Source organism: Chrysemys picta, chromosome 3, assembly GCF_011386835.1.
Source record: "Chrysemys picta bellii isolate R12L10 chromosome 3, ASM1138683v2, whole genome shotgun sequence".
In the NCBI taxonomy this organism is placed as follows: domain Eukaryota; kingdom Metazoa; phylum Chordata; order Testudines; family Emydidae; genus Chrysemys; species Chrysemys picta.
Genome location: NC_088793.1, coordinates 156571607 through 156595457, shown reverse-complemented (window position 1 = coordinate 156595457; position 23851 = coordinate 156571607). Strand labels below are relative to the sequence as shown.

The window sequence follows — 23851 nt, the reverse complement described above, 5'->3', positions numbered from 1 at the left end:
CCCTCAAATCCCATTGACTTCAATGCTTTTTGAGGACACACAAGATCTTGTTCTTAGACTTGATGGTTGTATTTACTGCGTTTTAGTGTAGAAAGAAACTTTACCTTACTGGGGCCCTAATAAAGTATGACTAGTGCCATGAGTGGTGTTTTGAAGCCTTTGTGTGGTAGCCTTTTGGCCAATTTTGACTTGCTTCTGGGGTTATCCAATGTGGTACCAGTGGCCCTGAGGCTGGTAGTCTCCAGTGGTGTTATGTCAGTTACAGATTTGTAATGGAAATAGCAGATCTAAGGGTTAAACTTTTTCCAAGTAGAAGCAAATAGATTCTGATATGGCCTTATGGAAACACTTGGAAAAATAAAACAAACACCAGTCAATGTTAGTTCAGAGCTCTTTTTAGAAGGGCGATGATTAAAGAACTGGGTTAACATGCTGCATTAGCAATATATATCACTTGCCTTTTTATTAGGTAGAGGCTGAGAATTAGAACCATAAACAGTGTTTAAAACTATCATTTTTGACTGATTGCTAGTGGTAAAAAGGAGCACACTTGGATATTGGACCTTAATGCACGATGTTGCTTAACAGGTAATGTTTGCAATTCAAAATTTGCTCAATATTTGGCTTTTTGTATGATGCATTCTTTATTTATATACACACACATGCTTTATTTATATATACACATTCTTATTTATATGTATACACACACACACCATCAAATTGTTTTAATAACTGATTTATGAGGTTAATCTTTGTGTTTGGGGCCCTATCTGTGAGGTGCTGACTTCAGTTATATGTGTTCAGCAGGGTTGGGTGATCATCTTATTGTAAAGATCCCAGTGAAAAATGGTGTTTTTTTCCTGTGCGGGTGGGGGATGGTTGTCCAATTAAAAGAATCTTATATATTCAGCCTGAATTCCTAACATCTTGTTTATGGGGAAAGAGGAGAATCTGCTATCACTTCACATAGTGTCAGGTTTCAGAGTAGCAGCCGTGTTAGTCTGTATCCGCAAAAAGAAGAACAGGAGTACTTGTGGCACCTTAGAGACTAACAGATTTATTAAAGCATAAGCTTTCGTGGACTACAGCCCACTTCTTCGGATGCACCGAAGAAGTGGGCTGTAGTCCACGAAAGCTTATGCTCTAATAAATTTGTTAGTCTCTAAGGTGCCACAAGTACTCCTGTTCTTCTTTTTGCGGATACAGACTAACACGGCTGCTACTCTGAAAGTTGCAAAGAGTTGTAAAAAATTAATTACTTTGTATTGGTGTCTGTTAGTTGATTTAATGTGTCTTGAGACCAAAATGTGAATGAAAACGTAGGCCATTCAGTATCTATAAAACTTTCAAGAAAAATAAACTTATATTTCATATAGGGATCTGTTATCTTGTGTAACAAAAATAGGCAGAAACTAACAGACCTACACTGATTTTCTTCTGATAACCTTTTCAAAAGTGTTTTGGATATAGACTGTTTGCACTGTTGTATCCATGTTAGTCCAGAATATTAGAGAGACAGGGTGTGTGAGGTAATATCTTTTATTGGACCAACTTCTGTTGGTGAAAGAGACAAGCATTTGAGCTTACACACACAGATGGTGGTCAGGGCACAGATTTGGATGTAGACTAATTTTGTTTGCTCAGTGTTTACTTGAACTATAAACATTCTGATAAATGGATTGAAGTGCTGGCTATATTCACAATAGTTATTGACAGTCTATTCTAAACTGTTGAAATCCATGCTGCTGAGGCTGTGTATACACTTAAAAATGCTATGGTGACAGCTGCTGTTGTGTTTCAGTGTAGATACTCATTACAGTGGTGGGAGGAGTTCTCCTATCACTATTGTTAATCCACTTCCCTCAGCTGCTGTGGCTAGCGCTGTCTACACCAGCGTTTAGTTGTCTTAACTATGTCACTCTCAAGGTTGAGGATTTTTCACATCCTTGAGTGACATAACTGGTTCAACTCTACCTTTCAGTGTAGACCAGCCTGTAGTAACAAGTATATTTCTTTTGGTATCTCAACAAGATATTAATATACATCCTGTTTCAATCAAGTACAGCAAGGGGGTGGTAGAGGAACTATTCTCTCAACATTCATTCCCCCAGCTGTGTTGAACCAGAAAGTGAAAGTAGCTATAAACAAGGAGAAACTGACTAGTAAAGTGTCCAAGCTGAGAGAAATTTGGAAAGATTCTAAATATTCTTTTGTTTAATGATTAAAACTGTTAATAGTCAAATAAGAACTTGAAGTTTTTAAATGATTTTTACTTGATAGTCTCTGAGGGTCCTTAAAATGTGTTATACCTTAAGTCTCGTGCCTTTCAATAGCAGCCTTATGGAAAGTGTTTTGTACTCTTGGGTTCTGTTAACTTTGCTGGGATGCAGTTCTTGTTCAGTATTTTACAGTGACCAACAATGAGCATTGGATTAGGTTTTAAGTATTGAATCTGAGAACTCAAAATTATTACTTTGGCATAGCTTGGTGCTTGAGTACCATTGACTTCAGGGTAAAAGAATTGTCAGGTAGACTAGAAATATCCTGAGATGGAAAAGTTGATGACAAAGTCGTATTTGTCTCAGTATAAACAAAATACAGTGGTGTTTCTTTGATATAGCAGGTTCTTTGACTGCTGCTGTTTCTGAGAAGATTGATGGAAAGAACAGTTTAACTGAAACTGATGTGGTTACCATTGTGTGATTTGAATTACTATCAGAGCAAACAACTCAAATTTCTTTTAATATGTCACAGATGCTGTGTGTTTCTTTTACGCTAGGTGTTTACCAGCAGTGACTTTTGTAACCTTGAAAGCTCAGATAAAACCTGATTGATATTGTCCTCAGGTATGCAGGAGAAAAATGGCTGACCTTCAGGGCTATAACACAGGGGGCAAGTGGCAAGCAATTTCTGCTTTGTTAAAATAGTGTGGTGAGGACAAGAAAAGGTAAAAAGAAAAGAGTTCCTTTTATGTTTACCCTTTGACCACTGGTCACTTTGTTTTGTTACTGCCAAGAAGAACTGTATGTATGTACAATCAGACTTCCAGCTACTCTGTGCTATGCAATGCAGTAGTGAGTGTTTCATTTGCGGTATTTAAAAGCAGACTAAAAATAGCTGAGTTTGAATGTGTGCAACATGAGGAGAATTTTTTTAGGCGTGCAGTCCTCCAAAATAGCCCTCCTAAAGGCAGGTGGCAGTCTATTATTTCTTATCTTTTATTGGACCAATTTCTGTTGGTGAGAGAGACAAGCTTTTGAGCTTCCTTTCACCAACAGAAATTGGTCCAATAAAAGATATTACAGTACCTCACCTATCTTGTCTCTCTAATATCCTGGGACCAAGGTGGCTACAACAACACTGCATATTTCTTACTATGTCTGTTAGATTGTGTTCTTTCTCTTCTTGGGGTTAACTCTTGTTGAGGAGTTTAGAAACTGACTGAGGGAGAATAGTTGGATCACTGCATTCTAGCTTCCCTGGAGTTACCTAGCTGATAGTTCACACAAAATTTGTTAGTAGCTATTGGGTCAAGTTCGTTGTGGATGTCACTCTGACTTCAGTAAAGTGGCACCAAGGATGGCTGTGGCCCAGTGTCTTCATGACTTATTGTGTTGGAGTAGAATTCTTCCATCTACCTACCTACCAACTTTAATTTGTAAAAGATATGAAACTCTAGCAGACTGCATTTAGACAAATTGAATTTGTCTTGAGCCAAGCCAAGAAGTGACTTGGCATGCAGTTTTGCCCTCTCTGCCCATAACCATGCATCAATTCCTCCCTCCCCACCCCCTTTAAGGCTTTTGTTTTTTAACTTTGGGATAATCAGTGAACAGATGCACGTTGATCTGCATGAGGAAGATATTTAAAATTTATTTATAGAGCACCTCAGATGTGCAAGGCACTTTACAGAACATAGCAAACAGATGATCCCTGCTCTGAAAAACTGTTAGGTTTTATGATTACAGAGCTTCTTGTTTAGAAATGTTACAAACTTAAATTTTGAGGTTTTTTGAATTTAGTTCATCCCTGAAACAGCTTACCTAACCAAATCAGAGTTTATAAATAACTACCACCTGTGGTGATCCAGCAACTTAATTTAATCACCCTAGAATATAACTGTTGAAACTTAAAAATAAAGGCCTGCACATCACCCTTAGAACATATAGATTCAGTACCTGCAGACACACAATGCATATAGTCCTCTTGCACTTGTGACAGTCACAGGGCTGTTTTGTGATGCTAATGGATGAGGCTGATGATGTTGTACCGTCAACATAGAGTTCTTCCTCTGTTCAAGTCTCTCCCTGCCCTTCCTTTGCCCCTGCAGTTACTCCATTTTCTATGCCCAATTTAGGGCTTCATTTATTCAGTCTCACTGCTGCTATCTAGATCTCCTCAGATGTGTTGTCTTCTCCCATCCCTTACCTGGGACTCCTACCTGCGGCTCTGGCATGTTCTAATGAGGCCTGATCCATTATTCCTAACATTCATACAGCTTCTATTGTCTTCAGTGTGGCAAATCCCAGTACACTGTGAAAGAGGAGTACATGTACATAATGATCAGGGCTGGGAGAAGGGTGGAAGAAAAAAATTGCAGTAAGAAAGAAAGCTTAGAGCAAAATGAGAATTTCTTTATATCTTTTGTTTTTAAGGAACTCTCTGGAAATAAAGACTTTCCACAAGAGACAGTCATCTTAATTCATCATATGTTTTATGCATATGGGCAAAGCTTATATTGATTGTGGGTGCATAGACGGGAGCAGGCACAATTACAAACTCAAACTTTTTGAATATTTTAGAATTCCAAGACAGGAGTTTTTCAGTCTTGGCAAATGAGCAGTGATATTCTGTGCTGTGTTGCTTAGAGGTGCAGCATACAACTTGCGGCTCAGGGAAAGAGGCATTGGAACACAAAGGTAGCTTTGTACCATTTTGGCAACCTCTGTATTCTGGGCTGCTCCAGGGGACAAAATAGTTCCTGGTGTAATGTAAACAACCCTGGAGTTATTCTAAATTAAAGCAGTCCATCCTAGGCTACCCATGGACAGTGACACTGACGACCAGAAGTCCTGTAGCCCTACCTGCTGTAGACCTAACTGTTGCACTGGAGCTTGTGAAGGGGCCTTCATACCTGATGCCTGCCCTCAGGGAGTTCTCCCCTGGCCACTACAGTGGTTTTACAGCATATTTGGGCTATAGCAGAGGGGCGGTTCCCTCACAAGATCTTTAATGTGGCTTACATATGTGCAGTTGAAGACTGGAGACTTGTTTCCGAGTGACTAAGTGAAGAAAAAGGATCGTTATGAAGATTCTCTTGGAATTGGGATAGTACAGTATCTGCATTGGCTGAGCATGGGGTACTTTGCTCTGTTGTGTGCATGTTTGGGGTGAGGAAAGATAGGTTTAAACATGTATGCTTAGCATCAGATTATAGTTCCTTGTGGAGGAAAGTGTCCTTCCAGTCCAATGAGGCAGGGATTATAATCCATATCTTGATGGCTTTTTGAAGTGCTTCGGAGGGGGAAGTGATAGTGGGGAGCAGTTAAAAACAACCCAGGGCGTCTCCCTCCGTTCCCCCATAACTAACTATGCTGTATACAGCCGTGGCTCTTGTGGTTTGGGGGATGGATTTAGTTTTTGTATTATGAGTCTGAGAGCTTGCGAAATATGTAAACTATTCTGGTATTAATACATAGTACTGAAGCTCTCTGTCTTCCAAATGCTTTGTGCACATTAATGGTCATCCGAAGAAGTGGGCTGTAGTCCACGAAAGCTTATGCTCTAATAAATCTGTTAGTCTCTAAGGTGCCACAAGTACTCCTGTTCTTTTTACTAATGGTCAAGACACCCCTGTGATTATATTCATATAAATGAACAAGACAACCAAGACAGAGAGGTTAACTAACTTGTCCAAGGTGTAAATATCAGAGCTGGAATTGGCACACAGGAATTCTTGGTTTCAGTAGACCAGATTTCCCCCTCTAAGATGAAATTTGAGTATTTAATTGGGCATTAAAACTGTGACTTATTTGACATGCAGCATCCTTAAGGCTCCCTTTTGACATAGCCCTGTATCCTATGCTTATGGTAATAAAGAGAACTTGTAGCAAAAACAGAACTGTACATTTATTGTAGGAGCTAGGACTCCAGTTTGCTAACTGGCCTATAAATAGGCAGCAGATCTTGTATGAGGCTAAATTTGAACTTAACCCTAGCTTATGGGGCAAGTCTGGTTAGATACATGTACCTCCTGGATCGATAGTGAGAGGCTGGGGTAGCTCACCTCCTGTTCAGAATCATGATAGGATTATCTTCACCACGTGGGCAAAGAATGTGTGCACTCCCATGAGTCGCACACAGTATGTGCATGTAGGGCAGGTGACTATGTAAATAGTAACATATGATAAGATGTGTGGTTCTATCTCGTATGACTGAGGCACAAGATCAAAACCAAGTATCTTCCTACATTTACCTGCTCTTCTATAAGTTACAGAACTCCGACCTGCATAGGTAGTCAGAGCGTTCAACCAATCAGATGCTTCCTTTCATAGTACCATTGATAAAATGGCTAGCAAATTGACCTGTGGTTCATTTTTTGCTCTGTGGGTGGGTTATTACTGTACGTTCAGAGGCGTATTATCATTAATCACATCACAGAGGAAAAGTTCCTTTTTTTCCTCAGCAATCTATAGATTGTCTCATGTTACATGGTATTTATTTCTTGGGTTTGAAGGACTCCAGGCTTGCTTCTGAAGTGTGTGTATAATTTATTAGTTTATAATCCCCATTCAGTACTCTGTGTGCTTTCACAAAGTTAAAACTCCCCCCCCCCCCCCAAAAAAAAAGAGAGAGCTGCTTATAGTATAATACACTGCCCCAAAAAGTCAATTACTAGCTAATTAAGGAAAAATCCCTTTGTTACAGGCTATATCCCACAACTTGAAGTTTGAATGGCCCTTCTGAGCTCTTTGCTACATGTTTGGAATTTAGTGCTCTGTAGATATGCAACTTTCTGTGTTTGCTGAAGATAGGGAACTGAACTTTGATAGACCCTAAGTAGAACAGTAGTTGGTAAAGAGATTTTTGTGGCAGGATAGAACTAATTTGCAAGGGATTGTTGAGCAATTTTTATGAGAGGTTTGTGCTCTTAGCTTTATTTGAAAGGTAGCTCCTAGGCTCGCTCAGTAAGCAGATCTTTCTCTTGAAACGGTCTTTCATTTGAAACAAAAATGGAACAATTCCAATCAGCAGTGGTTTATAAAAGGGATACATTGTTTTGGGCTGTAAATTATAGTGTCTGAAGCCCTTGTTCTCTTTAGTTCTAGGATGCATAACTGACAAATGTAGAATAAAATCTTCATTTTTGTAAAACTTTGCCTTAAATGTTACTGAAGGGACATAACTTGAAATCTGGTCAGTGTCAGAAAATTGGATAAATAGTTTCAGGTGCTACTCCTGGGTCCCCCTTCAAATCTGTGTGGTTTTGCAGTGATACTCTCCAATTTTTTTTAATGTATTCTCTTCCCTGTTGCTGCAGGAAAGAGCCACAAAAACAAGGGAAACTGATGAAAGACTCAGTCTTGCAAACAAATGTGTGTAACTTTAATCATGTGAGTAGTTCCACTGAACTCATTCAGTAAAGTTACACTTATGTGTTTGCAGAATTGGAGCTTTAGCTTCCTATACAGCAGAAAGTGAAACAGACTGTATAGTTCAGTGAGTGCTAAGTTCACAACCTGAAGAAATAGGAAAAATGTTGTTTTTTCCCCTAATCTTCGGTGCTCCCTACAACAGTAGTAGGTGCCTAGGTACTACAGTGACAGGATGGGGCCATATAACTACCTAGATAAATGCACTCTGATCTGAAAGTCTTTCTTTGTTTTTTTTTAAATTGGCAGTGCCTATTTAAAATGATAAACCACTTCAATGTGGCTAGAAATTATAGTTACTGGGTAGGGGACTAGGCAGTTGATACACAATAGTCCATTCTAAGACTTATAGGGATAGACTAATTGCTTGAGAAATTAAATTATTGGCCTCGCTCTGCAATAGCACAACAGAGCCTGTGTCATGTTCTCGGCAGAATTGCTATTTTGTGATTGGGTGAGAGACTGCTTTCTTGGTGTTTCATTTTCTAGATAAATAAAGGTTGGAGGGGGGGAGTGGAGAGGGGGGAACGAGGAAGCATGACTTCCTAAAATGTGTGGTTAAGTTCTGGCTGTTGAAATAGGAAACGGTAGAAATGGTCTTGTTGATAAACATACAATTACAGTACAGTAACTCCTCGCTTAACGGTGTAGTTATGTTCCTGAAAAATGCGACTTGATGTTAAGTGAATCCAATTTCCCCCATAAGGATTAATTTAAATAGGGGGGGTTAGGTTCCAGGGAAATTTTTTTCACCAGACAAAAAACTATATATTATATAGATATACACACAGTATACGTTTTAAACAATTAAATACTGTTCACAGCTATGATGATTGTGAAGCTTTGTTGAGGTGGTGAAGTTAGAAGGAGGGATATTTTCCAAGGAATGCCTTACAGCTAAATGATGAGCTAGCACTCGGCTGAGCCCTTAAGAGTTAACATATTGTTAATGTAGCCTCTCACACAAGGCAGCACGAACCGGAGGGAGGGGAGACAGCATAGCAGACAGAGACCGACACACACCTTGTGTATGGGAGAAAGATGCACACTGCCCCTTTACGTAAGCTGACCCACTCTTAAGTGCATTGTCTTTTTAAGTGGATCAGGAAGTTGAGACAGCAGCTGCTGCCCCAAGCTCTCTCTGTTGCTCTCTGTCCGTGTCCCCTCCCTGCTCTGTATGGAGAAGGGGTAAGTGGTGTGCAGGAGCAGGGGGGAGGGGGACACCCTGACATTAGCCTCCTCCACCCCTCTTGCACAGCAAGCAGGAGTCTCTGGGAGCAGCTCCAAGGCAGAGGGCAGGAGCAGCACATGGCAGTGGGGGGATGGACAACTGAATTGCCGATTGATAGCCTGCTGGGCGGCTGCAGCAGCACAGGGAACTTAGGGCAGCGGGGAGCTGATATGGAGGCTGCCGGTCCACCCTGGTTACAAGCTCCCGCCAGCTAGCTGCAACGAGCTGCTCTTCCTGCAAGCTGTGGACAAAGCGACATTAGAAGGGAGCATTGCACTACTTTAAACGAGCATGTTCCCTAATTGATCAGCAACATAACCGTTAACCAGGATGACTTTAAGTGAGGAGTTACTGTATATGAGGCCAGTTGGAAAGTGAGGTCAGTCCTCCTTAATGGAAGGAATCAAAGCTTGAGACATGACTGGTCCAGTTTTCAGGTGATGGGGTCCTGCCTTTTAGAAGGGAAGGGGAATAGATTGCTGGTGATAACCTCCTATCTTCTTGCCTGGGAAAGCTGCTGCTGCAGGGCCCAACTGATGTGTGAGCTTCATGCAGCTTGTTTTATGGATTCCTGGAGAAACCGAGAATACCTTCAAACTTTATCTTTGCAAAATAGTCTCTCTTAAAATCTTGACTAGAATGATAGAAGCACAGAACTGTTCATGTGTCTTCCCAGTGTGAAACTTTGAACTTGGGAGACAAATGTTTGTGATGCATGAGCCAAATTCTGTGTTGACTTACACACCTGCTGCCCCCACCGAAATCAAATAAATTACACCAGTGGAACTGAGAGTAGAATTTGTGTCATGATGTCCTGAGTGCAGCAAGTGGCCTATAATGTAGTCTCACATTAGTATCTTAATTGATGCAAGTGAATTATTTCTAGATCTCTGACTGGGGTAGAAAGAGGTTTCATCAATTCCAGGCACGTGGACCATGACTAAGGTTTTGCATTTCTCCAGACAATGTCTGACCTAATCAGAATGAAGTAAATAAAACCATCGGTCTAGAACATTCATTTTGCACTGATGTATCTGTGCCTAAAATAAAGTAGACAGCACACCCACTCAGAGTGTCCAAAGCCAGCATCAGACTTTTTTTTTTTAAACCCCTATATTGTGTTTCAACCCATGTATGGGGAAAACTGCTTGTGCAGGCTTCCTAGCCAGCCAGTACTAGTCAAAATGAGCACTAATCTTGAAATTTTTGGGAAGGAGATTGAGTGCTGGCTGTATTTGATGATGCTTCAGTTTTAAATGTCACTGGTAAATTTGTGCAAGGATGTTTATAAAAATGTTCTCCAAGACTCTACAGGTTAATTAAATTGTATGTCAGGGCCACCCTGCAAATATACCATGCCTCCTAAAATAGAATTGACTTATTGGCTATACAACCAGCCAATTCTTTAAACAAACCTTGTTGTTGGGGATTTTAGTCTATTATGTAAAATCCTGCTCTTTTATTGACTGATTTGATTCCTTTCTTGAAGAGAAAATGGCCACCCCCCCTTAAGTGTTACTGTTTATTGTGCTTCCTGCTCAGCTGAGATTTGGGTGAGTCTGGACACAAGAAAGCCAGTTAATGAGAACACACTTCTAATGAGGGCCTGGTGTTCTGCTATGGGGTTGGGGAAAGGTGTAGGGGGGCAAAACTTGAAGAGGCTGTGAATGAAACTGCTACTAGTGTAGTATGGAAGGGTGGACATGGGATCAGATATACAAGGGGAAGTAGAAATAATCCTGATGAAAAGCACTCTATAAGAGCTTGGTATTCTTTATTTCCAGATTGTAGCCCGCTACACTCAATTCATGGTCACACAAGGAGTTTACTGATTAAACTACTGCCTGTGCATTGTCTCCGTTAGCGCTTTTCTCCAAAATACCTACTGCTGCTACCACTAGTGGAGTTCCAAAGCTGGTTGCCATTGGGGAGACTATCATAGATTAGTTTCCAGCATCCCTAGTCTCTTCTTGTTTGGATTAAATAACAGTGGCTGCAGTGATGGTAAGTTTGGAAAAAACTGTAATGTAGACCCAGGTCTGGTCTGCATTTAAAAAATTATGGTGACATAGCTACTATGCTCAGGGGTGTGAAAAATCGACTCCATAGAGGTGCTGCCCTAACCCCTGGTGTAGATGGAGCTAGGTTGGCAGACTGCTACTATCACTTGGGGAGGTGGAGTTTCTACAGTGACCGACTACAGCAACCGAAGAGATTTTTCTATCTCTACACTACAGGGCTGCAGTAGCATAGCTACGGGGCCATAGTTATGCTGCTTTAGTGCCTGCAATGTGGACATGGTCCCAGTCTGTGAAGTCTTTCAAAAACATGGAATTGAATTCCCTGCCTTATTGCCCCCATCAAGCAGATATTCTTTGTCATTTGACTTTTTTTTTTTTTAATCTGCTTAAGGGAGACAGTTACACATAAGCAATGAGTTAGGAGGCAGTATGCTCTAATGGGTAAGACAATAGATAACACTTGAGTAGTCAGATGGAAGGCTTCTTTACTAGTCATTTCTGAGCCTACAGGTTTGAAGAGCACACAGTTTACCATCACATTTTTACCAGGTTTAAAAATTAATTTTAGGTGCATTGCTCGTCATATAAAAGTGGAATATCTTTTCTCTGGTCATGGGTAAACCTGGAATAATGAAGCAACAGTTCTTAAATATCTCTATCCAAGGGCATATAGACTTCTGCTCCTATTGAAGTGTGTGTATATATACTGGGGGCTGTATTGCAGCACCCTGTTGATTCAAAATACTGTTAACTTAAAATAATGAAAACCATAAAAGGAGGAATCTGACTGGCTGAATTTGACTGTGTAGGTATCTGGTAGAAGACCACATAGGGGTCAGAAGTTGACCAGTTGATTTATTTTTTTTTTAATTGTGGAGGGGCCGGTATAAATGCAAGAATCTAAATTAAATCTGATAATGGCTCTTGTCCAGTGGTTATACAGCTGGACTTTGATCCCATGCCTCACCATAAACTCTGAGGGAGTGCCTTGTTATAACTGCACACTTTTTGTGTGGTACTTGCCTTAAACCTTCATTATAATGTTGTAACAAGTCCTCCGAAGAAAAAGTTAAAATACATCTTGGTTCCCTGCATGTTCTTAATAGCATGCCATGTTCCGCTATATTCCTTGATTTAGCTTGCAAGGTTTCAGCTGGGTTTGAAATTCAGTGCAGTGGCAGGAGAGCAGATTACTCACTGGTGTGGTATGTAGCTTAAAAACAAAAAAACCTACCATGTTCACCTTGTTATATGCCCTAGAGTGACTTGATTCCAGCCTCATCAACAGCATTCTGCCTTCCCCCACCCAAACACTGTGTCCCTGTCTATACTAGGAAAATAACCCATGGTTGATGTCTGTCAGCCAGTCACAGACCCTATTCTAGCCAGGCTCATAAACCTGCTAGCATAAAAAAAGGGCCAGTTTGTCAATACCTTGGATGCAAAGTGTAGTAGTCTCTGCCTGCCTGTCCTGACAATGGCATAGGCAGGGTACAATGTGGTTAAAATGGTTTCTGAAAAGCTGAGGCCGAAGCCACTCCTTAAGCAAGTTTTACATGGAGAGTTTGCTAGCACAGTCTTTTTTTTTTTTTTTTTTTTTTTTTTAGTAGTGTAGGTGGAGTCCTAGTGGAACAGAGTCCTAGTGGAACAGAGTCCTAGTGGAACAAAGCCTGCTTGCTGCAGTGGGTGTTCACAGAAGTTTGGTCCCTCTACTCAATAACCGCCAAACGCTCTTCAACCCAGTGTGGCAACTGTGATGTGCTTCTCTCCCCCCTCCCTTTTTCAGTTTAACAAGTTCTGTCTGTTTTCTTCCTGGGTCCCTCACTTGCTCTCATTAAAATACATAATCTTTGTGTTTCTTTTCTTCCTGATTACCTGTTGTTCTTTTTTTTTTATGATTGTTCTCTTCCATGCTTCCCTCTCCTTGCCCTGGTAGTCCCATTGACTTCTGCTTTCCGCATCCCTTCCGGAATAAGAGTTTTATGTGCTCTCCTGAGCATTGAGCTTGTTTGAGACTCACTTCTGTTTCTGTCAGCCTTCATTTGTTGGTGGCCTCCTTAGCACTGTGTTCTCCCCTCTTCATGCACCTCTGCTGTGCCCAGGTTTTGATCAAGGTAGAATGTAAGCTGTCCAGGGCATTATTATGGGTCTTATTCTTTTTTTTCTACCAAAAAACAATAAAAAAAAAAAAACCCAAAACAAAGCATATCAGGAATACTCTGTATTCCCTGTATACAGTTAAGCAAGCAAACTTATTTCCAATTTAGCCATGTGTGAATAAGCCCTTTTCCTTCATATGATCTACTTTTTGATGTTTGTAATGGGATTTAATATAGTAGGAGATTTGGAGCCTTCTTTCAAATCTTGCTTCATAGTGGACTCTGGGACTATTTAGTGTGGTGGCTTCTGATTTGATACCCTAAAAATATTGCATAGGAAAATGTAACACTGAGTATTTTAAATACTTTTGTGACGTTCCTCCCCACCTCTTTATAAAAATGAGCTCACCATGTCTCTTTAGCTGAATGAAGGAGTACCAGATTGTATGCCTTGCTTCTAGTAAATTGCCCTTCTGCAGCTCAGGACGGGCACATCACTGAGGCTTTTGAATTTTTAAAATGGCAGACAGTGCACTTAGTGGTGGTAGGGTTAAATTTCTTTCAGGCAGAAGTGGATGTAATCCCATAGAAATCAGCGGTGGTTTGTCAGCAGCAAATTTGACCCAATATTGCTCTTACAGCTAAAACTAACAAAGGGGAACTGGTCATATTTGCTCATTGATATATTTAGCAGTGGAGGATGAGGACACATTGAGCAATATATGATTTCCATTTGTGACTTTAGCTTCTCTATTAATTTCAAAATTAATAAGACTTCCAAAATAGTCTTATCACCCACATTCTTTTAGGTATGGTAACAGAACCATTTCATGAACTTCTCTTCCTCTCACCCAGATAGTTTGATTTAAACTTTTATTAGAAGGACTCCATGTTAAAAATCAATCCCTTATTTTCCCTGATTCCATTGGTTTTGCTCTGGTAGCTGTTACTGCACCATCTCTTTCATTGCTCCAAGTGTGTAAAAGATGAAGTGTGTGTTCAACAGTGATCTTTGCCTGCATTACTGCAAACACAAGATTAAACCCTAACTACTTCATAATGGTGAATTTGTATACTTAGCATTATTGTCTAAGTTGAAATACTATACTGGCTACTTTTTTCCCCTCAGTCTGATTTGCAGGGATAATGCTGCAGATACTTCTTTAAGTTAAGACCTAGCAAAAACTTCCGGTATTTATGGGTGAAAAAACCCTCCTGTTGATAGATGCAGTAAACCTCTTTCCTTATATTACAAGACAGTTTTTAAGTTTAAAAATACATAAAGAAACTTTGCATTAATATTCAGAGGCTGACTTTAAACTCTTCAAAGCAGAGAGATTCAGAAGTCAGTTTTATTTGGTCTCTTTTTTTTTTTTACCATTCTGAAGCCTATAGGTACATCATACAAAGTGACCCCTGCAAAAAAGTGGCACGCGGAGCCTTAATTCTAATATATATTTGGTTTCATTGTGCCACAAGTACACTGTCAGCACCTATGTTTCTGGCTGTGTGATTTATGCTGTAATTAGAGCATGGCCCACATAATTTATAATATTTCTTTGTTACTTTGGACTGGAGATTAGCTACCCTTAGTCTTGGGCATTGATTATTCTGCTGTGTTAAACAAATACTTCTGTAACTTGAGTTACAGAAACAGTTAGGTTTCCCTGGAATTCAGCTATCTTAGTGCAAGGAAACACATGCCACTTCTATGTGATTGATAAATGGAGCTTGCTTACAAGAAAGGTCTTTGCATTTGCTCAGAAAATAACTGGATTCAGTCATTAATGGCTTGCAGTAGGGTGTAATATCATACGTGCTGTTGTCTGAGTTTATAGCGCTTGAATGTACTAACCGTTTAAAATCATTGTGCACATATATGTGTTGACAGAACACACTCTAAAAATGAAAACATGCCTTTGCAGTTACCCAGGAAACAGTTTAAATACACAGTCCCTCTGGCAGTGCCCAATGGAGGCTGCAGCCAGAAGTGTTAAGGACGTTGTCTGGAGGCCAGTATAGAGAATTCTCCAACTGGGGATCAAGCCTTAGAAGGCATCCTGTGCCTAAGTGTATGCCTCTATGTTCTCTATCAGAGTGGGTGAGTGAGCCAGGACTGGATAGGAGACATTTCGGAATCCTGAAAACTGTTGTGGAGGACCATTAGTACAGTGAAGTTGCTGGAGACGAAAGTGAAATAAACTGAAAACACTGTTTTGCCTGTAACTGCAAACGTGCTTGGCAGAACACGCAGAGTAGTGAGTGTCCTATTTATGTTGCACTCATAGCTCTTCCAATATAAGGAAAAGTTATGCTCAGAAGAAAGCACTTTTGGCTTATTTATTTGGATTACTGTAGCGCAGAGGTGGGCGAACTATGGGGGGGTTGGATAGGGGGTGAGGTCCCGGGGGGCAGTTGGGCGACAGGGAGCAGGGGGTGGTTGGATGGGGCGGAGGTTCTGGGTGGTGGTGGTCAGGGGACGGGGAACAGGGGGGTTGGATAGGCATGGGAGTCCCGGGGGGGCCTGTCAGGGGGCAGGGAGCGGGGGGGGGGTCAGATGGGGGCAGTTAGGGGTGTGTGGGTGTGAATAGGGGGTGGGGCAATCAGGGAGCAGGGGGGGGTTGGATAGGGGGCAGGGTCCCCTTACAGTGGGAGTCCTGGGGTCCTGTCAGGGGGTGGGGGTGTGGATAGGGGTTGGGGCAGTCAGGGGACAGGAAGCAGGGGGGATCGGATAGGGGGTCGGCAGTCAGGGGACAGGGAATGGGGGCGGTTAGCAGTGGAGGTGTGGATAGGGGTCGGGGCAGTCAGGGAACGGGGGTGGGGTGGCGGATAGGGGCTGGGGTCCCGGCGGGTGGTTAGGGGCGTAGGTGTGGATGGGGTTGGGGCAGTCAGGGGACAGAGAGCGGGGGGGGGAGGGTTGGAGAGGGGGCTGGGTCCCCCTACACTTTGTTTCCTATCATTTAATCAGTTACCGATCCATGAGAGGGCCTCCCTTTTATCCCATGACAGTTTTTTGCTTAAGAGCCTTTGGTGAGGGACTTGTTAAAGGCTTTCTGAAAATCTTAAGTACACTATATCCACTGGATCCCCCTTGTTCACATGCTTGTGGACACCCTCAAAGAATTCTAGTAGATTGGTGAGGCATGGTTTCCCTTTACAAAAACCATGTTGATTCTTCCCCCCCCTCCCCCCAACAAATTATGTTCATGTATGTGTCTGACATTTTGTTCTTTACTATAGTTTCAACCAGTTTGCCCGGTACTGAAGTCAGGCTTGCTGGCCTGTAATTGCTGGGATCACCCCTGGAGCCCTCTTTAAAAATTGGTGTCACATCAGCTCAGAGGACGGCAACCTTTCAGAAGCAGTGTGCCGAGTCTTCATTTATTTACTCTAATTTAAGGTTTTGCGTGCCAGTAATACATTTTAATGTTTTTTAGAAGGTCTCTCTCTATAAGTCTATATATTATATAACTAAACTAAAGGGTTGTGGGGGTGGGATGAAGGAGTCAAGCAGAGGGCTGGGTGTGTATGAGGGAGGTGCAGGGGCCTGGGGTGTGTGCGGGGCTCAGGGCAGAGGGCGGGGTGTGTGTGGGGGGTCAGAGCTCAGGGGAGAGGGCTGGGTGACTGCTCCCCTAAGAACTCCCAACCCCCCTGCTCCTTGTCCCCTGACTACTCTCTCCTGGAACCCCTGCCCCCAACTGCCCCCCAGGACCTCCTGTCCTGACTGGATCCTACCCCCTACCTGTCCCCTGACTGCCCCGACCCTTATCCATACCCCCGCCGCCAGCCAGACCCCCGGGACTCCCATGCCTATCCAATCATTCCCTGCCCTCTGACAGGACCCCCAGAACTCCCGACTCATATAACCCCCCCCAGCTCCTTGTCCCCTGACCACCCCCTCCAGAGACCCCCCCACACACTAATTGCCCCCCCCGGACCCTCCTTGCTCCCTGTCCCCTGACTGCCCTGAACCCTATCCACCCTCCCCCCCGACAGACCCTGGGACTCCCATACCCCATCCAACCCCCCCCTGCTCCCTGACTGCCCCCTCCAGAGACCCCCCATCCCTAACACCCCTCCCTCCGGGACCCCACCCTGCTCCCTGTCCCCTGACTGCCCCCACCCCTTATCCAACCCCCCTGGCTCCCGACCCCTTACCATGAGACTCCACGCAGAGCCAGATACGCTGTCCTGTGGGAGCGCACCACCCCGCACCTCAGAGCTCTGCGCGCGCGGTGGCAGGGCTCTGGTTGAGCGGGGAGCGTTTCTGCCTCCCCGCGGAGCCAAACACTGCCCCGCGGGGACGCGTAGCCCCGACCCCCAGAGCGCTGCGCGTGCGGCAGTAGGGCTCCAGGGGAGGGGAGAAGGCGGGGGAGGGGCCGGCAGCTTGCTGCGCTCGGCCCGGTGCTCTGGCCCAGGAGTGCGGACCCCGCGGCTTGCCGTGCTGGGAGAGTGGGGCCATTTGCCCACCCCGTGCACACGGCTATGCTTCTGCTCTCTGCCCCCGTGAGGGGAGTGGAGGGCAGAGGAGAACGGGCTGGGCAGGATTTTTAATGGCACGCCGGAGTCCCGGCAGGCTCCAGCATGCCATTAAAAATCGGCTCGCGTGCCATCGGTTGCTGACCCCTGCATTAGCTATTCTCCAGTCATTTGGTACAGAAGCTGATTTAAATGATAGGTTACAAATTACAGTTAGTAGTTCTACAATCTCACATTTGAGTTCCTTCAGAACTCTTGGGTGAATACCATCTGGTCCTGGTGACTTATTACTGTTTAGCTTATTTTGTTCCAAAACCTCCTCTAGTGACACCTCAGTCTGGGAGAGTTCCTTAGATTTGTCATCTAAAAAGAAGTGAGAAGAAACTTCGTCCATGTGAGCATGGTTGCGGAGCCTGCTGGCCCCTACTTAGGAAGGGGGAGGAAAACAGCAGAATGGTTAAGTGCCACTAGTTTTTTTTCAGGAGGGGGGGAAGAGAGGCAGGAGTGCTGCTCTAGTATGGGTGGGGAGTGAAGGGAAACAGAGCAGTGCAACCATGCTTCTCATTTAAGAAAAGGGAGCAGCGGAGTGGCCCACATGAAAAGTTGTAGGTGGGAGGCTGCGTACCTCTTTCATGACCAGGAGGTGGTGCAGGAGAATTGACTTGTTGCAGATGGTTGGAACGGGACAGCTGAGAACAAGTCTAACTTCGTGTGTCTGTGAGAGCTGAGAATTGACCCACTGGGGTGCATGTGGTGAAACGGGGGCTAGTAATGCTATTTTTGGTGGGACAAAATTAACTAACTAGACTGCAGTGTCAGGATTTACTTACTGGTGGGGGACTGAAGATGCGTCCATGTAAATTAATAAGGCATGGGTGTGGTGGGTATGCAAATGAGAGAGCATGGCAGTTTCAGGTATTCTACCTCCTGCTAGTCTGGGTGAAGATATTAAGGAAATCTTTCAAACCTTGATAATCAGATGTCAAACACGTACACTGATGCTTGTGTGAATAGAGTAGGAAGGGAAGTGGGACCATATACCTAAATGTATTGGCTTTACCTAACTCTGCCTTCCCTAGAACAGTTCTGTATTAATCAGAAGGTATGCGAGTCCTGAAATAGTGTCCTTTGTGCACATTTGTAGGAACAGGGCTTCTTTCTGGCTGGCATTCAGGTTGGCCAATTGGCTATAGGATCTCTAAGTGGAGATTCCTAAGATAAGCAGTTGCCCAAAGGGGGCGGAGGGCAATTTATTCCTGAGGGAATTATGCACCAAAATATTGAAAATTATGTACCAAAAATTATGCACATGATATTTTAAAATTCTGCAAAACTCTACAAATTTTATTTGTCAATAAAGAAATGTAGCTCCAGCATGGCAGTGGGGAGCACAGGCCACTGACTGCATTGAGGTAGATCACCCTGAAGCCCCCACCTCTCCCAGTACAGGGACTTGGCAGTGAGACTGCACCTGACCCTGACACAGTGCAAGGGCTGGGCCTGCCCCTCTATGCCAGGTGCACCAGGTGTGGGCGGCAGGTTCAGCCCAGCAAGATCCAAGTATGGAGGGCTCTGTGGGTGGGGATCCACGTGTGGGGTGAGAGGTTTCTGGGTGTGGGTGGCTCAGTGGGAGATCTGGATGCACAGGGGCACATTGGGGGTTTTGGGTGCAGGTGCAGTGGGTTTCTGCAGGGGATCCAGGTGAAGGCGGTTGTGGCTCAGCAGGGGAGGTCTGGGTCTGGGAGACTAAGTGGGGGGTCTGGGTGCTGGGGGAATGGGGCTTCGAGTGGGGGTTTGGGTGTGGAGGGCTCATCAGAGGGGTCCAGGAGATGGGGCTTGTCAGGATGAGGGTTTGATGGGTCTGCTTAACAGGGGAGCCCCAGCTGCTGCTGAGGGGATGCCGCATGCCGGGGTCCTGCTTCCCCCCATGATTCCCCTGTTTCCTTTTCTTCTGCCACTGCCTCCCCTCACTCCCACATTCCCCTCCCCCTGCCTTATTCCTCCCCCTTCCTTCCCAATTGCCTTTTCCCCCACCCTCTCACCCCTTCTTCCCTCATTTCCCCCTTCCCCTCCCCCACCCAGCCCCACCACAGGCACTCACTGTTGCACAGAAAACAGAAAGGCACACAGAAGGGGAGCACACCTGGCATTAGGACCCAGCTGCAGATTCAGAGGCAGCCTCCTTCAGCTGGGCAGCTCTATGCTTGCAGAAATGGGGTGTGTGTGTGGCATGTAACCCCATGTGCCCTCCATCCCTTGCCTGTGTTTTTTTTGGGGAGGCAATTCCTCCCCAACACTGTGCCCATAATCACATCTCTCTCCCGCCTCCCTCCCCCCCGGCTTCCCTTTGCTTCCCTGCCATTTTCTGCAGGGAAGCACAGGACTCTCATGAGCAATTTGATAAGAGAAAGTCTTCAACTACTTACTGTTGCTGTATTCCATGATTCTCTATTGTGTTTTTCAGCGCTGAAGGGTCAGTCATGGCAGGTGATGCCATCATGCTGATCAGAGGCTTGGCTAAGCTCAGTAAGGCCATCATAGAAACCCAAGTAGGACAGCTGCGGCAAGGAGTTGTTGGTGGCGATGCAGTTATCATTGCAAGGACCTTTCAGACCACTGTTGAAGAGCAATTCAGTGCTGCCATGGGAAAGATGCAGGTAAGGAAGACTTTGTATGCGTTCACCATTTCCCAGAGCGAAGGCTTCTTTCTCTCACAGGTTGTACATTGCTTGTCTGTGAAAGGCGTCGTCTGTCTAAGAGGTAATGGGTGGTACTCATGAGGGCATTCTGTGCCAAAAAAAATTAAAAATTCTGCGCACAATATTTTAAAATTCTGCAAATTTTATTTGTCAAATAAATGTGGAGGCTCCAGCATGGCATTGGGTAGCACAGGCCACTGGCTGCACAGCAGTGGGAGAACACTGTGTGGTGGGTTTGACTTTGTCCCGGATGCTATGCAGGGGATGAGGAAGTCCCATCCTCCCTAGCCACGACTAGCAGCTGAGCCCGGCACAGGGTAGGAGCCACCAGGTGGGTCTTCCCTAGTCCTAAGTCCTGCCCCACAGTGATTTGCCTCTCTGCCGGCTGCCCTGGGCACCCAAAACATAGTGCTGGGGAGGGTTGCATGACCACTCTCGTGGCTTCCCTTTGCTTCCCCATCAAAATCATTTTTCTGCCGGGAAGGAAAGAAGGGGGACATAAATTCTGCACAGAATTCCCCTAGGAGTAACATAGGGTCCTTCCAGCTGCTGCAGGATGCTGAGACCATAGACAAGGTCTGCTGGTATTCTGAGGCACGGATTGTTAATACTAAACCATGGAAAATTCAGGTGATAGCTCCTAGAATATTGAAAAACATTATCTTAAATCAACGTTGTCAAAATAGTGATTTCTACAGTTTGGGTGGGGGATCTTTTTTTTTTAACCTCATTCTTCAGCATTCTTGAAATACAGCATCTTTGAGTGACTCACGCACAACCAAACCAGAGTGCTTGGGTACCTGTCTTTTGTTGGGTGAATGGAATGGGCACACATCTTCCTGTTTCTGTGCACAGGTGAAGGGATTGGCATATGGATGAGTCATGCACTCTGAAGTGCTTTTGAGAGCAATGCTCTCGGCCTGAGATGCAAGCACAAAAGGGCAGCATGGTGTGTTCCAAGTGCGAAGACATACCTGGGAGGCCTACTGTTCATGGCTGCTTTTTTGTTTTCCCCGGGAAAGAGTCATGAGCTGAGGCTGAGGATTTAAGGTTTGGAGGACTCTTTCCTGAGACTGTGGTATGAAAACACAAAGCGAATGGGAGATCTTGTTCTCCAGTAGGATAAATATCCAGTAGGAATTTTTTGTCCCTCCAGATAACTTAGTTGTATTGTGGTAATGCCTGGGAATCCCGGTTATGGACCAAAAGCTTTCTTGTCAAAAGTTAAGGTCTGACTAAGATTGAAAAGGGAAGGTCAGCAGCTTAAATATTTACAAACTTCGGTTGCTAAAGATTACCTCTCATTTGGCTGTGAGAATGGACTTGTATAAGGTGAATTTTTTCTACCGTTGCACTTAGCCAGTTCTTGTTTCCTCTGTGGAATTCTGCTGCTTTGCAACTCTTCTGCCATACCCCTTGGCACAGGTAGTATTTTCTGAAGAACTCAGGGCCAGATTTTCAAGTGTTCAGTGCCCACAATTGGGCTGGAATTTCAAAGGAGTCATTTTCCCATATAGGAACCTAAATAAAGGCCAGATTTTCAAAAGCGCTCAGGAGTGCCTATTGTGATCCTTGTGGCCAGACTTACAAAAGTGCTCCACACCCAGGGTGTTGACATCTCTTGAAAATCTGGTGCTTAGTGCCCTGGGAGGACATGAGTCTTTAAATCAAAACTTGCATGTCTTTCTAAAAGAGATGCTATAGCTGAAACACAAGTTATGGGCTTGATGCTGTAATTAATGGATGAGATTCTATGGCCTGCATTATACAGGACACCTGGCTACATGATCATTCATAATAATGGTCCCTTCTGGCCTTAAAATCTTGTGACTCTGTCTTTTTTTGGTTGAAGTTTGCCATGATTTTGGTGACCTGCAGAGCCCCCTAAGTGTAGCTGGTTGTCAGTGCTTGTTGTGATAACTTTTTGGCTGCCGTTACCTTAATTTTAGTTTTCCTTTTGCCATCCCAGGTTTACAATATTTATTTTAAAACTCTTCTTCGATCTCTCTGGTCCCAGGGTCTAATATGACAGTACTTTTGTGTTCTGATCGGCTTTGGCAGGAAAGAATGTATATTACTAGATGGAAAAAAGAACCTTCTGCAGTAAATGAAACGGTCTCCATCCCTTGCAGCCCTTGCCAAATATTGACCATTTAAGACTTAAGATAATTCTTATTAAGTATGAAGAGAAGAAATTTGCGCTTTTCATACCCTGGTAGGAGGTGGCTGCTGCTGCCGCACTGATTAAAGATTTTTTCCTCCCTCAGTAATGTTGGTGCTGGGAATTACACGAGACCTGCTTGCATAACAGGAAGGGCTGTGTCCTGCATTTCTTCCTCAAATGGGGGGGAAATAATTAGCATTTGGGAAAGAGCCTAGAATATGCTGCTGTCCGCCTGACTGTATAAGAATTAAAACATTGATTTGGTTACAGTTCTCAGCAACAGGGTCAATGGCTGAGGCAGGTAACTGGAGTCCCAGGGGCACTAGACAGTTCATTGAGTTAATGCTTTGTTTCTTGCTTTGATACTGCCAATCACTTTGCAGTATTCGCAGATATCTGGAATAGCAAGGCCGGTATCACAAGTCAGGACCCAAGTGTGTTGGCAGAGCTAGGTTGGAAAACTTTTCCCGGCAACACCTCACATTGAGCTTAGCTGTGAGGTCACACCCTTGCTTTAAGCGCAAAATAATCATGCTCACAGTGAAATGTACAATACTACAATAACTTGCTGGCTGGTTAAAGAAATACTATTTTCTGTTTATGGGATCAGCCATGTGGGGTTGAGCTAAACTGCTCTACAATTAGATGTTCGACTAGTACTTCTGAAAGAGTTTAAGGTGTAAAAATACCTAAACTATGAATAATGGGGAAGAGTGCAAGAAGGATAAAAACTAAAGTCTTGAGTGATGGAAGGATGTGTGAGGGGTGCTGGGGGGAGGGAGATAGCAGATCATTTCTGTCATCAGGTCTGTTGCACCCATCGCTATAGTAGCTAAGTACTGTGTTCCATATAAATGGTCTCCAGAATTCTTGTACCTTCCTGTGTACCTATGATGTGGGATTGACTGGATATACCTGAGTACCTCCCCTTGAAATCAGCACGACCTAGTTACACTCCCATTTAAGAGGGTCTTCGAGTGTCCTGTGGGGTTTTTTAAATTTCTGGTTTCTGACCCATTCCAATGTTACTTGCAGGATCTGGGTAAACAGCAAGAAAACTTAACTGATCTTGGTGAGGATTTTGGGAGCGATTACAATTTCTCGGGGCCAGAGTCGTCAAATGCTACAAAGGACTTCTCATCTCCAGGCCAGCCCGACAAAGGTAGTGGTACAGAGGGTCCAGCTTACACCTACGCCACAAACGGACCTTTTAGAAATGTCAGCGAGATTGGAGATGCAAGCCCAGGGCAGATTCCTTTCTCCGCCAAAGTGAATGCAAAGCTATTTGGAGGCTTTAGGGACCCTGGAAATCCGTTTGCTGCTGTTTTTGGGCAAAACAGGGCTTTTCACCAGGACCATTCCTCTGTCAGTGGGCTAACAGCTGAAGATATTGATAAAGCCAGGCAGGCCAAAACCGATCCGGAACACAAACCTCACAAACAAATGGTATGTATTTATTAATTTCCAGTCCTCTGCTTTAGCCACACAATCACCCTTCTTCACCCT

At 44.0% G+C, this 23851-nt stretch overlaps 1 protein-coding gene across 7 annotated transcripts in view; it reads left to right on the top strand.

The window, feature by feature from the left end:
• The window catches only part of COQ8A (coenzyme Q8A), a 73129-nt gene that overhangs the window by 1403 nt on the left and 47875 nt on the right, over nucleotides 1-23851 (top strand). For 5 of the 7 annotated variants that reach the window (XM_065590564.1, XM_008175049.4, XM_065590566.1 and 2 more), the window contains exons 2-3: nucleotides 19947-20139; nucleotides 23381-23791. In XM_065590564.1, the coding sequence (XP_065446636.1) occupies nucleotides 19963-20139; nucleotides 23381-23791 (588 nt within the window). In that variant the 5' untranslated portion in view covers nucleotides 19947-19962. Of the gene's footprint in view, nucleotides 1-532; nucleotides 589-17867; nucleotides 17939-19946; nucleotides 20140-23380; nucleotides 23792-23851 lie in introns of those variants that run through there. The other 2 variants (XM_005289558.5, XM_042848548.2) reach the window with 2 other exon arrangements.